Source organism: Trichomycterus rosablanca, chromosome 13, assembly GCF_030014385.1.
Source record: "Trichomycterus rosablanca isolate fTriRos1 chromosome 13, fTriRos1.hap1, whole genome shotgun sequence".
NCBI lineage: Eukaryota > Metazoa > Chordata > Actinopteri > Siluriformes > Trichomycteridae > Trichomycterus > Trichomycterus rosablanca.
The window spans coordinates 22407798-22421662 of record NC_086000.1 but is presented as its reverse complement, the minus strand read 5'-3'; the positions used below and the strand labels follow the sequence as shown (position 1 = coordinate 22421662).

Below are 13865 nucleotides of genomic sequence, written 5' to 3'. Positions count from 1 at the left end.
AAAGTGGTTAGTATTCACTTCAATTCATAAAATGATTAATGGTAATAGCATGACTTAGTGGTAATAGCATGGTTTATGGCTGTTGGCATCTTCGACTCACAGACATTTTCCCCCAATTAAATATATTTTAACAAATTACCCGAATTATGTGAATCATCAAGGCAGAAACACCAACAGCAACGTGTAAAAGATTATTGTGCACCTCGCTGATCTGCCAAATAATATGAAAAATAATGCTCTTTAATGCTTTGAGGTTAGGAGTGTCAATTCTTGTCTTTAGCTCAAAGCATTACTGCAAGGTGTACAAAACACTTTTCCCTCTTCTTCCTGCTGGGACTAGTCTGGATCTTTGTTGATGAATGTGTGTTTTCCATGCATTAATCATTACTTAGCTGCAGATCTACAACAGTTGTAATGCATTTCCAACTCACTTGAGTGTTCAGAAGGGGAAAATTTAGTGATTGAACTAAATTACAAGACTTACTAAAATTTAAAAAGCTGAAAAGTCAAAGAAAAAAAACCTAATAAATGTAAAAACATCTTGGAAGCCAGCACTTTTTAACGTACTTATAAGCCCTATTAAACAGAAGTGTAAATGGCATGTCAATTTTAATGTTATTTAAAGCCCAGAACAAGTAATACTATACTATACTATACTGTCTAACTGCTTTGAAGTTGTTCTTTATTTAAGTCGCGACACAAAATACATGTAAATAGTGATATCATAATACATTATACAACCAAATATTAAACACATCACATTAGAAAAATAGCTGGTAGTTTTTCTTTTTAAATAGGCATTTAAATTTCAAAAGGTTTTTACAGGTAAACACTGCACAGTTTACCCCAAGGGCTAAAGTGCATCACAATCCATCATTAAAGTCAACATGTTTAAAAGTCATCATGACCATTAATGTCCTTAAGTTCATCTTGCTCAGGCTGATATAAAATCTCTTCAGTCATATTCCCATGAGGTATCTGTATTAACAAAAATACAAATTTAAGAAAGCACTATAAATATTTCTGTTCTTAAATAGCAAAATATGTTTGATCAAGCCCACTGGATTTAAATTGATGCAATACACTGTACATACAGACTTTATCAAAGTAGACGCACATAAAATTTATACATATAACCAGTCCAAAATTCACGTTTTAATGTTTAAAGTTAAACTGATCATGTCAAAATGTTTTCTGATGAGAATGTTGTGTCACACAAATAAGTTTGGCATTATATATGGTCAACTGCAAAACTGACACTTTTGGTTAATGGACAATAATTGTTGTGTTAGTGGCTTGTAGACAGACAGACAGACTTTACTAAGTCCCACTGTCTCCAAAGAGTCCAGTGTCAGTTCTATGATGGCACTGTCCATTGTGAAAAGTTTAAAAGAGGCACAAAGCATCTCCTGCAGTGCCGGTGCTCCCCTTACATAAAACCGCACAGAAAAGGTACAGGCCACAACATTCTGGTACAACATACACAGCAGGCGGTTGTATTGGAAGGCAGACATATAAAGGGAAACGAGAGAAGGGGACAGTGCAGCTCCCTGGGGTGCACCAGTGCTGCTGGCCACCATCTTTCTCACAGTTTTGGAGCCGGTTAGGTAAATAGTCCACAATCTATTACACTGTGAGGTGAGTAAAAACTGACTTGAGTGCCTCAGGTTCAGAAGGTTAACCACTCTTTCCTGAAAACTTAAGAAATGCAGAAGGTGTTCCAAAGATGCGGTACATTCTGCAGTTCAAGGGATAACATACAGTATATGCTGTGTTACACCTGAACTCAATAATTAAGAGGAGTGTCCACATAATTTTGACCATATGGTACTACCTTAAAAAATATAGTAGCAATAAAAGAACAGGACACTGATGTCTTATAGCAGAGCTAGGTAAACATTTAGTATGTTATACTACCATTTCCTCCAACATGGGCAACAGCTGATGATCAGAATTATACAGCTCACTTTTGATTTGGTTGGTCACAGAGTTGTCTAGATGGAAATGAATAAGAAAGAAAGGTTATGGTCTGTACACACAGACACATTCTAGAGTAAGATTAACCAGTTTAAACAGTTTTAATCCAAACAAGTCAACTGCTTAAAGGCATGGTTCTGTCTCACACACTCACAAAAGACTAACCAAATTTTAAATAGGCAATCACCCACCTAATTCAGCTTGTGCATTCAGCACATCTACATTGTGCCGTGTGGTCCATTTAGGTGAAACTTGTTCTAGATGTCCTTTTTCCTGAATTGACTGCACTCCAACAGATCCACTGATTTTATTGTTGTTGTCTGAAACAGATCTGTAAAATTAGCTCTATGCCACTTCATCACATACCTTAACTCTGTAAAACTTACAATTGGCAGGTTCTTCATTTGAGTGCCCATTTCCGATAAATACTTCATGTTCTTCATGCCCAAGATCTGAAGCCAACACAGGGCTGAGGTCAGGTGCCCCTGTTTCTGCAGAATTGTCATTAGGTAATTCATTGACTTCTTTTTCATGAGAACTGACTTTATGGAATGGTACAGAATCCACGTTAGGGCTAAGAGGATTTACAGACAAGTTCCAATAATGTTTCATCTGGTCATTTATATCATACTCATTGGACTGGACTCTGACATAATATGGTGAAGTAAGACTCCCCAAATTATTTGTAATCTTCTGAATTGTCACTTCCAGAGGCTTATCGGATAGAAGCTCAAAGAATTTTGCATGTGCATTATCATTCCAGTATCCTTCAGAGGGATTGAATCCTTCTAGCTGACATGGAAATGCTTGAAGTGGGTACTCCATCAGACTGACAGGCAATGGCTTGATGGAATCAGGTTCTGTTTCAGCCTCGTTTCCATAATCAACAAAAATTACAGACACAGTATTTGATGATTTTTGTTTAATCTGTGCACGGTACCACATTGTGTCAGAGTAAAGAGCTATGCATGGGCCTCCTGGGCACAATTGACCAATCCTAATGCAACCTGTCTCTGCATTGTTTCCAATTTCTTGGGCAATCAGAGATATTTTGTCAAGTTTTTCAGAATTTGCATATTGACACCAAAAATCATTTGGTCCAACGATGGATGAGGCATACACCTCTACTGTTTGGTCAGTGGACATTTCTGGTTTCTTGAATGAAAACATATCTGTCAACATCACTACTTCAGAGCATTCTTGATGTGGAGGGGCAGTCTGAAGTTCATTAAAATCATCCCATTTTTCAAGGGAAATCTCTTCCACAGAGCTTCTCTGATCTGTGATTTGAACTTCCCAAGTAGAGTTGGTCTCTTTGATGAACTTGCAAAACAGTTTCTTTTCACAACCCTTTGCAAGTACACTGCTCAGTAAACTTGCCTCTTCTTCCATTCCATTTTGTATTCCAGCAGTATTTTCTTGAAGACAGCAGTGAATGCTAAACCTTGGGAAATGCAGGAATTGCTCATCAAGCTTGCACACATTCGTAGAGGTAAGAGTGGCCTCATTTCCAAAATCTATGAATTCTACATGTATTCCATCATTTCCATTATTATCCTTGATGACTGCACGATACCAAGACTCATCATCAGGAAAAACAGCCTTGACCAAACTTCCACACTTAATAGAGTTTAATTGGACTAGATCATTCACCAATGAACTATTAGAATTTAGTTGTTCTGTGAGTAAAAATAGAGAGTTTTCATCTTTTGCCAACTGCACAAAGAAACTTGATAAGCTATTAATGTGTGAAATATAAACCTCTGAAGTAAAATCCTGTTTGATGGTTACAGGGTGGAGATCTGTGACGTTAGGTAAACATTGAGATGCATCAGACCCTTCTTCAGTATTACTGTTTTTCCTCAGATTTAAACTACTATCATCAAATAACTTTTTCACTTCAGATTGTCTGGGAAAGTCTACAACACCCCTTGACTCAATCTCCCCATTAGCCAGTGATGGCTCTCTCCAGTGAAGTCCATGAGGTAACGAATGAGTGACTTGAGGTGAGGTGTTTGTTTCAAAGGGTTCTTGTGAATTTAACACACATGTTAGATTTTTCCTGGATGGTTCAGGATTTGCAATTTGTTGACATTCTACTTCTGTAGGTTTCAGACAACCATCATTACTACTTTGTTCACAAACTTGAGTGATAGAGTGATTCCAGTAATCCTTCATGATGTCATTGATAAGGAGCATTTTGCACTCGACCTGGACATGGTACTTGAAAATAGTTGAATAGTTGATAGTCTCCTCCATATTTTGAATTTTAACCTTCAGAGGACTATCTACAATAAGATCAAAAAATCGAGCAGCTGCAGAATCATTCCAGCAGCCATGTGTAACTTTGAATCCTTCCAACTGACAAAGAAATGCCTGAGGTGGGGTTTCCAGTTGGCTGGTTGGTACTGCCTTTACCGAAGTGTAGGGAATCTCATTTTCATTGCCATAATCTACAAAAAGTACAGAGACTGAGCTTGCAGATTTACTAATAACTTGTGCACGGTACCACATATTGTCATCTGGGTATAAAGCTACGCATGGGTCTCCAGGGCTCAAATGATCAACTGAAACCAAATCTGTTTGGGCAGAATTACCAAATTCTTGAACTTCCAAGGAGATATTGTCAAGCTTTGTAGAGTCTGTGTACTGGCACCAGAAAAAATCTGGTCCTACAATCGATGAGGCATATACTTCTATTGTCTGACCCAAGGACAACACTGGTTTCTTATATTGTCCTGAACAGACATCTTGAAAGCAGAAAGTTTGTGGCGTATTGCAATTTAAGTTTACTGTGGTTTTCTTTTCTATGAATGATTCTGCCAACATAACATCCTGGTCCCTTATGTTAACCTCCCAAAAAGATGAATTCTGTTTGATAAAGTGACAAAACAATTTCTTTTCACAAACCACATTTTTAAAATCAGTTATCTGTTCCTGTGTCCATTGTGTTTGTATTTTACCATCATCTGTGGAAAGACAACAGTGAATGCTGTATCTGGGAAATTGAAGAAATTCTGAGTCCAACCTCCACACTTTTGAAACAGGTAATGTTGCCTCATTTCCAAAGTCAATAAATTCCACTTGAATTGTGCCATCTTTATGCTTGTTTTGAACAACTGCTCTATACCAAGCACCATCTGTGGGATACTCTGCGTTCACTATGTCACCCGGATGGGACTGGCTAAAATCAACTGGTAACTTACATATGTGAGAACAATTCAGTTTGTCAACAAGGGCAAAGATATCACACTCTTCACTTGCAAGCTGAATGAAAAAACTTGATGGGCTGTTGCAATGTGAAATGTACACTTCTGAGACTAATCCTGCTTTTAAGAATCTTGAAGGAAGTTCTATGAGCTTTGAATGAGATGTTAAATGTTGGTCATTGTCCACTTTTCTAGGGGTAGTTTTACCAGTTGCGAGTCCACTTTTACAAATGTTTACATTCAAACTTTGAACATTTTTCTCAATGTCAGAGCGGCTTTGCTCAGACTGTTTCAGGTCATTCTGATGTATGTTCGAGTTAGCTTGGAGTTTGTCATCAAAACATCCTTTTCCCTTAAAAGGCTCCATGTCGTTGGACAGTAATTTGCTTACTGCTCTTTTGCTGACATTTTCGTTTTTGTTACTTTCATTAAATTTCTCCTCTATCATTAGATTTACGTTGGTTTTTCCATCATGTAGTCTCACTGATAGTTTTCCAGCAGGATTTCTCTCCATTATAGTAACAGTGAATGTACAGTCAGTGATGTGATTTCTGAACCAGTTATTCAGTTCATGGGATTCTTCTAAATGTACATTGAAGAGTTGAAAACACACAGCCTGGAATGGGATAGACATAGCTGCACTGAGCTGAGCTGGAACTGGTAAAACGTCAGACGTATCCAAAGTCAAGACATCACCATAATCAACAAAATGCACAATGATTTTGGAATTTATGGATTTGATTTGTCCTCTGTGCCACTGGTCACCATATCTTGCAAGACACATCATTTGAGGTGAAAACTGATGTCTGGCCTTCTCGGCCATACCACAAAATTGCTGGATGTCTTTTGTCAGGTTTTCAATTATGGGACCATTTCGGTTCAACTGACCATAGAAATGCTTCACACCTATAACACATGTTATCCTAACCTTCTCTTTGGCACCCATGTTGAGATCATGTGTTAATGTAGTAAGTTTGTCATTCTGATCAAAGGCTGTTTCCAACAATTGTCCTGAAGAGTTATCAAATTTATTCTGAAACAGCAAAGGGTCTGAAATAGAAGAACTAGGAGATGGAGATATAAAATCTACCATATTGAGCACTTTGCCTTGGGAGTCATACATAACTGCACATATAGTAAATTTCAAAGGGATATTGCAGAATGGTGCTTGGTCTATAGGTCCGAAGACGTCTAACATGGCATCATTGCTCAAAGTTAAATTTCCAGAGCTTGTTTTGTTAAAAAGGCTGCACTGAAAAGCTTGGCATATCAACGTTAGAAATTTGGGATCAATAGGTCGCAAATCTTGCAAAGGCACTTTAAGCTTTTGCCCATAGTCAAGCAGCTTCACATCAACATGATGGGTCAGATGGCGAGTTACAATCTGTGCCCGGTACCATAGTCCATTATCTGGATGACGTACAATACAAACAGAACCTGTGGGGGGTTGAAACTGACTGCATGAATAGTGACTTTGGATATCATGCATTAGAGTTCTAAGACTTGCCAAACAATTTACCAACTGGCACCAAAATATCTGATCATTTTCCATGTATGATACATTAACATCCACAACACTTCCGATAGTAAATAACTGTTCAGGAAGGACAAATCCACCTTTATTGTAATAAGAAAGCTGCTCAGGTTGAATTCCATGTACTTTTTCTCTAGGACACACTTGTCTTATACTTGTCTCACTTTCAGCAGGCCCAGATGACATGGCCTTCTGATGATGTACTTGTGAAAGATTGTGAGAGTCCAGCAAGTGAGTTGGTACTGAATATGCATGCTTATGGCAACCTTTAAAACTTTCTTGGCTTTGAATCCCAAAAGGGCAGTAAAAAGCAGCTTTTTCAGTTATATACAGACATTTCTCTTGGACAGCAAAATTGTTGTTAATGTTCACATTATCATTTCCATAGAGTGTAACACAGTAAATTCCTTCTGATGAACTTTGTTTCTCAAATTTTCCAATGAAGATTTGATTCTGTAAAATTGTTTTCAGTTTATCAATCTGACCTGTTGTCCAGCCATTGCCATCATCCATTATACCATACATGGAACATGGATACGTAACAACTGGAAGTCTGAAGAACTTTGAAGATAAAGGTCTGATATCTCCAACTTTTACAAAATCCCCCATTCCATAATCAACATGAAACACCTTCACAATATCTGACAGAATGTTTTGCTTTAGAAGAGATCTATACCACTTGCCATCACTTCCTTTTGTAGCACAAGGAGACCCATCGCATAGTGGCCTTTCCATTAATGCAGCAGCAGTGCCTTCATAGAATTCATGAATCTGCTCACTTAACTTGTTTAGTTCATAGGAAAAGACATGCAGTTTGCAAAAAATCTTTAATGGATGAACTACTTGCATGACTTCCACAGTTTCAATGATTCCAGGCAGCAATTCTGGGTACAAATACTGATAAAAATTTGGAATGTTGCCATCTTCCTTTGTTTGAACATCTGACGGAGTATAACTTGTTGGAAGGGAAACAATATCCTGTGGTGCAAGCAAATAATCTCCAGCAAGTTGTTTAAAATTCTCAAATGGCATCATTCTAGCAAATCCCAGTTCCTGCATTTCCTTGAATATACCTGAAATATCAAGAAGAATAATTCTATTTGGCATCATGACATGCTGCACACATCCAGAGACAGATTTACAGTCGACCCTTGAGTTACGAACGGTTTACCATATGAACATTTCGGGTTACGAACGATCTGTTTCAACTTAACGTACGAACAAATTTCAGATTACGAACCGAAATTCGCGAAACACGTGACGTCATGAACAAGTTGACTCCGACAGCGGATGGTGTTTTTCCGGTGTTTTCAATATTAAAATGTCCCCAAATAAGGAGCAGAGAGAGTGCAGAGCTGAGAAAATGAAAAAAAATCACTATTTGTTGTGTAATTACTCCTGCCAGTAGCTGTCACTGTGTATTAGACAGCAGGGACATTGAGTGAGAGAGAAGAAGTAATTCGGCTCAGTCTTTCTTTCATGCAATTATACCTACAAAATACAACACTATTGAAATAAACAAGGAAATAGAGAAATATGAGAGTTATTGTTGTTTCTGGTAGATACAGTACATTTTATAAAATGTGATGGTGTACAGTACTACTGTGTATTGTTATTTATAATTGTTTATTACAGTATTGTCTATTCTATAATTTAAGATTAAGGGAGAATACACTTGTATTTAAAACAAAAAAGTCCATTTAAGACATTAGAAGGGTTAGGTAAGGGGGTGGTTTGGGGGTTCTGGCATGGATTCATTCTATTTACATTATTTCTTATGGGAAAAATAGGTTTAACATACAAACATTTTGACTTAAGAACAGCCCGGAACCAATTAAGTTCGTAAGTCAAGGGTCGACTGTACCACACAAAGACTTGAGAAACTCCGAAGCAGTTGGAGACCACCTGTTTTCAAGAGAAAGTGGTGATGCACTGGCCAGAATAAAAAGCTCCATCATGGGCAGCAGATTAAAAAAGCTACTCTGACCCCTTGCCAAAACAGTGCTTGTTACCCAGAGTGTTCTTCCATCATCAATTAGGAAAAGATTGCCAAGTCTGGTCTTCTTCAACAAGACAAATCACCAGGATTCCCTTCAAAATCACAATCTCTCTCTTTAGGAATTTGAATGTCTTGTTTCATTTGGTCAGATATTTCTTTTGCAAGTTGTACATGATTAAAACTTCCTCCAAGTTCCACAAAAGAACAGTCATGTTGAAGATTTACCCTTGTGATGCAAATGGTCACATTTGATGCTACTGATGGGAGTACATGCAATGAACCCATCTTGAGAAAACCAGACATCATATATGGGCAAGATCTGACAAAAAGACAAATAAATGACACACTTGTTATATTTGTATGGTAATAATTATCTATGGCACATGGAATGCCTTAATTTGTTTTATATACATATACATGTATTGTGTAAGCTGGGGTAAGAACTCAGGCTCAGCCATTGTATGGTATACATTAGCTGAGAGGATTCAGGGCACCTCCCGGCAGAGTCTGGATTTAAACACACAATCTAAAGCTCTATTCACTAGACTACCACTGTATCACGTAACTGCATAAAAAAAATGCAATTCTTCCCCACATCATTTTTTTTTAATGAATTCTTCATTCATATTACAACACATTCCATACCCACAACAGTTTCCCAGCATATTCTGCCTAATTTTCAAAACCACAAGCTGTTGGATATTTCACAAACTGTCTAATTTTTCAATACATCTTTCAAAAACACAACAGTAACATATATAATATATTTTACTGCTGTACTGAAAAGGTAGTCAGAAGTTGTAGTCATTCATATACATACATATATATACAGTGTATCACAAAAGTGAGTACACCCCTCACATTTCTGCAGATATTTAAGTATATCTTTTCATGGGACAACACTGACAAAATGACACTTTGACACAATGAAAAGTAGTCTGTGTGCAGCTTATATAACAGTGTAAATTTATTCTTCCCTCAAAATAACTCAATATACAGCCATTAATGTCTAAACCACCGGCAACAAAAGTGAGTACACCCCTTAGTGAAAGTTCCTGAAGTGTCAATATTTTGTGTGGCCACCATTATTTCCCAGAACTGCCTTAACTTTCCTGGGCATGGAGTTTACCAGAGCTTCACAGGTTGCCACTGGAATGCTTTTCCACTCCTCCATGACGACATCACGGAGCTGGCGGATATTCGAGACTTTGCGCTCCTCCACCTTCCACTTGAGGATGCCCCAAAGATGTTCTATTGGGTTTAGGTCTGGAGACATGCTTGGCCAGTCCATCACCTTTACCCTTAGCCTCTTCAATAAAGCAGTGGTCGTCTTAGAGGTGTGTTTGGGGTCATTATCATGCTGGAACACTGCCCTGCGACCCAGTTTCCGGAGGGAGGGGATCATGCTCTGCTTCAGTATTTCACAGTACATATTGGAGTTCATGTGTCCCTCAATGAAATGTAACTCCCCAACACCTGCTGCACTCATGCAGCCCCAGACCATGGCATTCCCACCACCATGCTTGACTGTAGGCATGACACACTTATCTTTGTACTCCTCACCTGATTGCCGCCACACATGCTTGAGACCATCTAAACCAAACAAATTAATCTTGGTCTCATCAGACCATAGGACATGGTTCCAGTAATCCATGTCCTTTGTTGACATGTCTTCAGCAAACTGTTTGCGGGCTTTCTTGTGTAGAGACTTCAGAAGAGGCTTCCTTCTGGGGTGACAGCCATGCAGACCAATTTGATGTAGTGTGCGGCGTATGGTCTGAGCACTGACAGGCTGACCCCCCACCTTTTCAATCTCTGCAGCAATGCTGACAGCACTCCTGCGCCTATCTTTCAAAGACAGCAGTTGGATGTGACGCTGAGCACGTGCACTCGGCTTCTTTGGACGACCAACGCGAGGTCTGTTCTGAGTGGACCCTGCTCTTTTAAAACGCTGGATGATCTTGGCCACTGTGCTGCAGCTCAGTTTCAGGGTGTTGGCAATCTTCTTGTAGCCTTGGCCATCTTCATGTAGCGCAACAATTCGTCTTTTAAGATCCTCAGAGAGTTCTTTGCCATGAGGTGCCATGTTGGAACTTTCAGTGACCAGTATGAGAGAGTGTGAGAGCTGTACTACTAAATTGAACACACCTGCTCCCTATGCACACCTGAGACCTAGTAACACTAACAAATCACATGACATTTTGGAGGGAAAATGACAAGCAGTGCTCAATTTGGACATTTAGGGGTGTAGTCTCTTAGGGGTGTACTCACTTTTGTTGCCGGTGGTTTAGACATTAATGGCTGTATATTGGGTTATTTTGAGGGAAGAATAAATTTACACTGTTATATAAGCTGCACACAGACTACTTTTCATTGTGTCAAAGTGTCATTTTGTCAGTGTTGTCCCATGAAAAGATATACTTAAATATCTGCAGAAATGTGAGGGGTGTACTCACTTTTGTGATACACTGTATATATACAGTGTATCACAAAAGTGAGTACACCCCTCACATTTCTGCAAATATTTCATTATATCTTTTCATGGGACAACACTATAGACATGAAACTTGGATATAACTTAGAGTAGTCAGTGTACAGCTTGTATAGCAGTGTAGATTTACTGTCTTCTGAAAATAACTCTACACACAGCCATTAATGTCTAAATGGCTGGCAACATAAGTGAGTACACCCCACAGTGAACATGTCCAAATTGTGTCCAAATTGTGCCCAAAGTGTCAATATTTTGTGTGACCACCATTATTATCCAGCACTGCCTTAACCCTCCTGGGCATGGAATTCACCAGAGCTGCACAGGTTGCTACTGGAATCCTCTTCCACTCCTCCATGATGACATCACGGAGCTGGTGGATGTTAGACACCTTGAACTCCTCCACCTTCCACTTGAGGATGCGCCACAGGTGCTCAATTGGGTTTAGTCCATCACCTTTACCTTCAGCTTCCTCAGCAAGGCAGTTGTCATCTTGGAGGTTGTGTTTGGGGTCGTTATCCTGTTGGAAAACTGCCATGAGGCCCAGTTTTCGAAGGGAAGGGATCATGCTCTGTTTCAGAATGTCACAGTAAATGTTGGAATTCATGTTTCACTCAACGAACTGCAGCTCCCCAGTGCCAGCAACACTCATGCAGCCCAAGACCATGATGCTGCCACCACTATGCTTGACTGTAGGCAAGATACAGTTGTCTTGGTACTTCTCACCAGGGCGCCGCCACACATGCTGGACACCATCTGAGCCAAACAAGTTTATCTTGGTCTCGTCAGACCACAGGGCATTCCAGTAATCCATGTTCTTGGACTGCTTGTCTTCAGCAAACTGTTTGCGGGCTTTCTTGTGCGTCAGCTTCCTTCTGGGATGACGACCATGCAGACCAAGTTGATGCAGTGTGCGGCGTATGGTCTGAGCACTGACAGGCTGACCTCTCACGTCTTCAACCTCTGCAGCAATGCTGGCAGCACTCATGTGTCTATTTTTTAAAGCCAACCTCTGGATATGACGCCGAACACGTGGACTCAACTTCTTTGGTCGACCCTGGCGAAGCCTGTTCCGAGTGGAACCTGTCCTGGAAAACCGCTGTATGACCTTGGCCACCATGCTGTAGCTCAGTTTCAGGGTGTTAGCAATCTTCTAATAGCCCAGGCCATCTTTGTGGAGAGCAACAATTCTATTTCTCACATCCTCAGAGAGTTCTTTGCCATGAGGTGCCATGTTGAATATCCAGTGGCCAGTATAAGAGAATTGTACCCAAAACACCAAATTTAACAGCCCTGCTCCCCATTTACACCTGGGACCTTGACACATGACACCAGGGAGGGACAACGACACATTTGGGCACAATTTGGACATGTTCACTGTGGGGTGTACTCACTTATGTTGCCAGCTATTTAGACATTAATGGCTGTGTGTTGAGTTATTTTCAGAAGACAGTAAATCTACACTGCTATACAAGCTGTACACTGACTACTCTAAGTTATATCCAAGTTTCATGTCTATAGTGTTGTCCCATGAAAAGATATAATGAAATATTTGCAGAAATGTGAGGGGTGTACTCATTTTTGTGATACACTGTATATATACAGGGGTTGGACAAAATAACTGAAACACCTGGTTTTAGACCACAATAATTTATTAGTATGGTGTAGGGCCTCCTTTTGCGGCCAATACAGCGTCAATTCGTCTTGGAAATGACATATACAAGTCCTGCACAGTGGTCAGAGGGATTTTAAGCCATTCTTCTTGCAGGATAGTGGCCAGGTCACTACTTGATGCTGGTGGAGGAAAACGTTTCCTGACTCGCTTCTCCAAAACACCCCAAAGTGGCTCAATAATATTTAGATCTGGTGACATGGGAGATGTTCAACTTCACTTTCATGTTCATCAAACCAATCTTTCACCAGTCTTGCTGTGTGTATTGGTGCATTGTCATCCTGATACACGGCACCGCCATTGGATGCACATGGTCCTCCAGAATGGTTCGGTAGTCCTTGGCAGTGACGCGCCCATCTAGCACAAGTATTGGGCCAAGGGAATGCCATGATATGGCAGCCCAAACCATCACTGATCCACCCCCATGCTTCACTCTGGGCATGCAACAGTCTGGGTGGTACGCTTCTTTGGGGCTTCTCCACACCGTAACTCTCCCGGATGTGGGGAAAACAGTAAAGGTGGACTCATCAGAGAACAATACATGTTTCACATTGTCCACAGCCCAAGATTTGCGCTCCTTGCACCATTGAAACCGACGTTTGGCATTGGCACGAGTGACCAAAGGTTTGGCTATAGCAGCCCGGCCGTGTATATTGACCCTGTGGAGCTCCCGACGGACAGTTCTGGTGGAAACAGGAGAGTTGAGGTGCACATTTAATTCTGCCGTGATTTGGGCAGCCGTGGTTTTATGTTTTTTGGATACAATCCGGGTTAGCACCCGAACATCCCTTTCAGACAGCTTCCTCTTGCGTCCACAGTTAATCCTGTTGGATGTGGTCTGTCCTTCTTGGTGGTATGCTGACATTACCCTGGATACCGTGGCTCTTGATACATCACAAAGACTTGCTGTCTTGGTCACAGATGCGCCAGCAAGACGTGCACCAACAATTTGTCCTCTTTTGAACTCTGGTATGTCACCCATAATG

At 40.1% G+C, this 13865-nt stretch overlaps 1 protein-coding gene across 1 annotated transcript; it reads right to left on the bottom strand.

Annotated features, from left to right (window-relative positions):
• Window positions 1–672: 672 nt before the first annotated feature.
• On the bottom strand, window positions 673–9004 carry LOC134325450 (tudor domain-containing 6). Its single transcript, XM_063007646.1, is given in 8 exon segments — window positions 673–978; window positions 1918–1994; window positions 2169–2297; window positions 2364–3815; window positions 4071–7870; window positions 8590–8766; window positions 8768–8797; window positions 8799–9004. Coding segments are annotated over 8 exon segments (5958 nt in total). The 3' UTR covers window positions 673–891.
• Between the last annotated feature and the right edge of the window lie 4861 nt (window positions 9005–13865).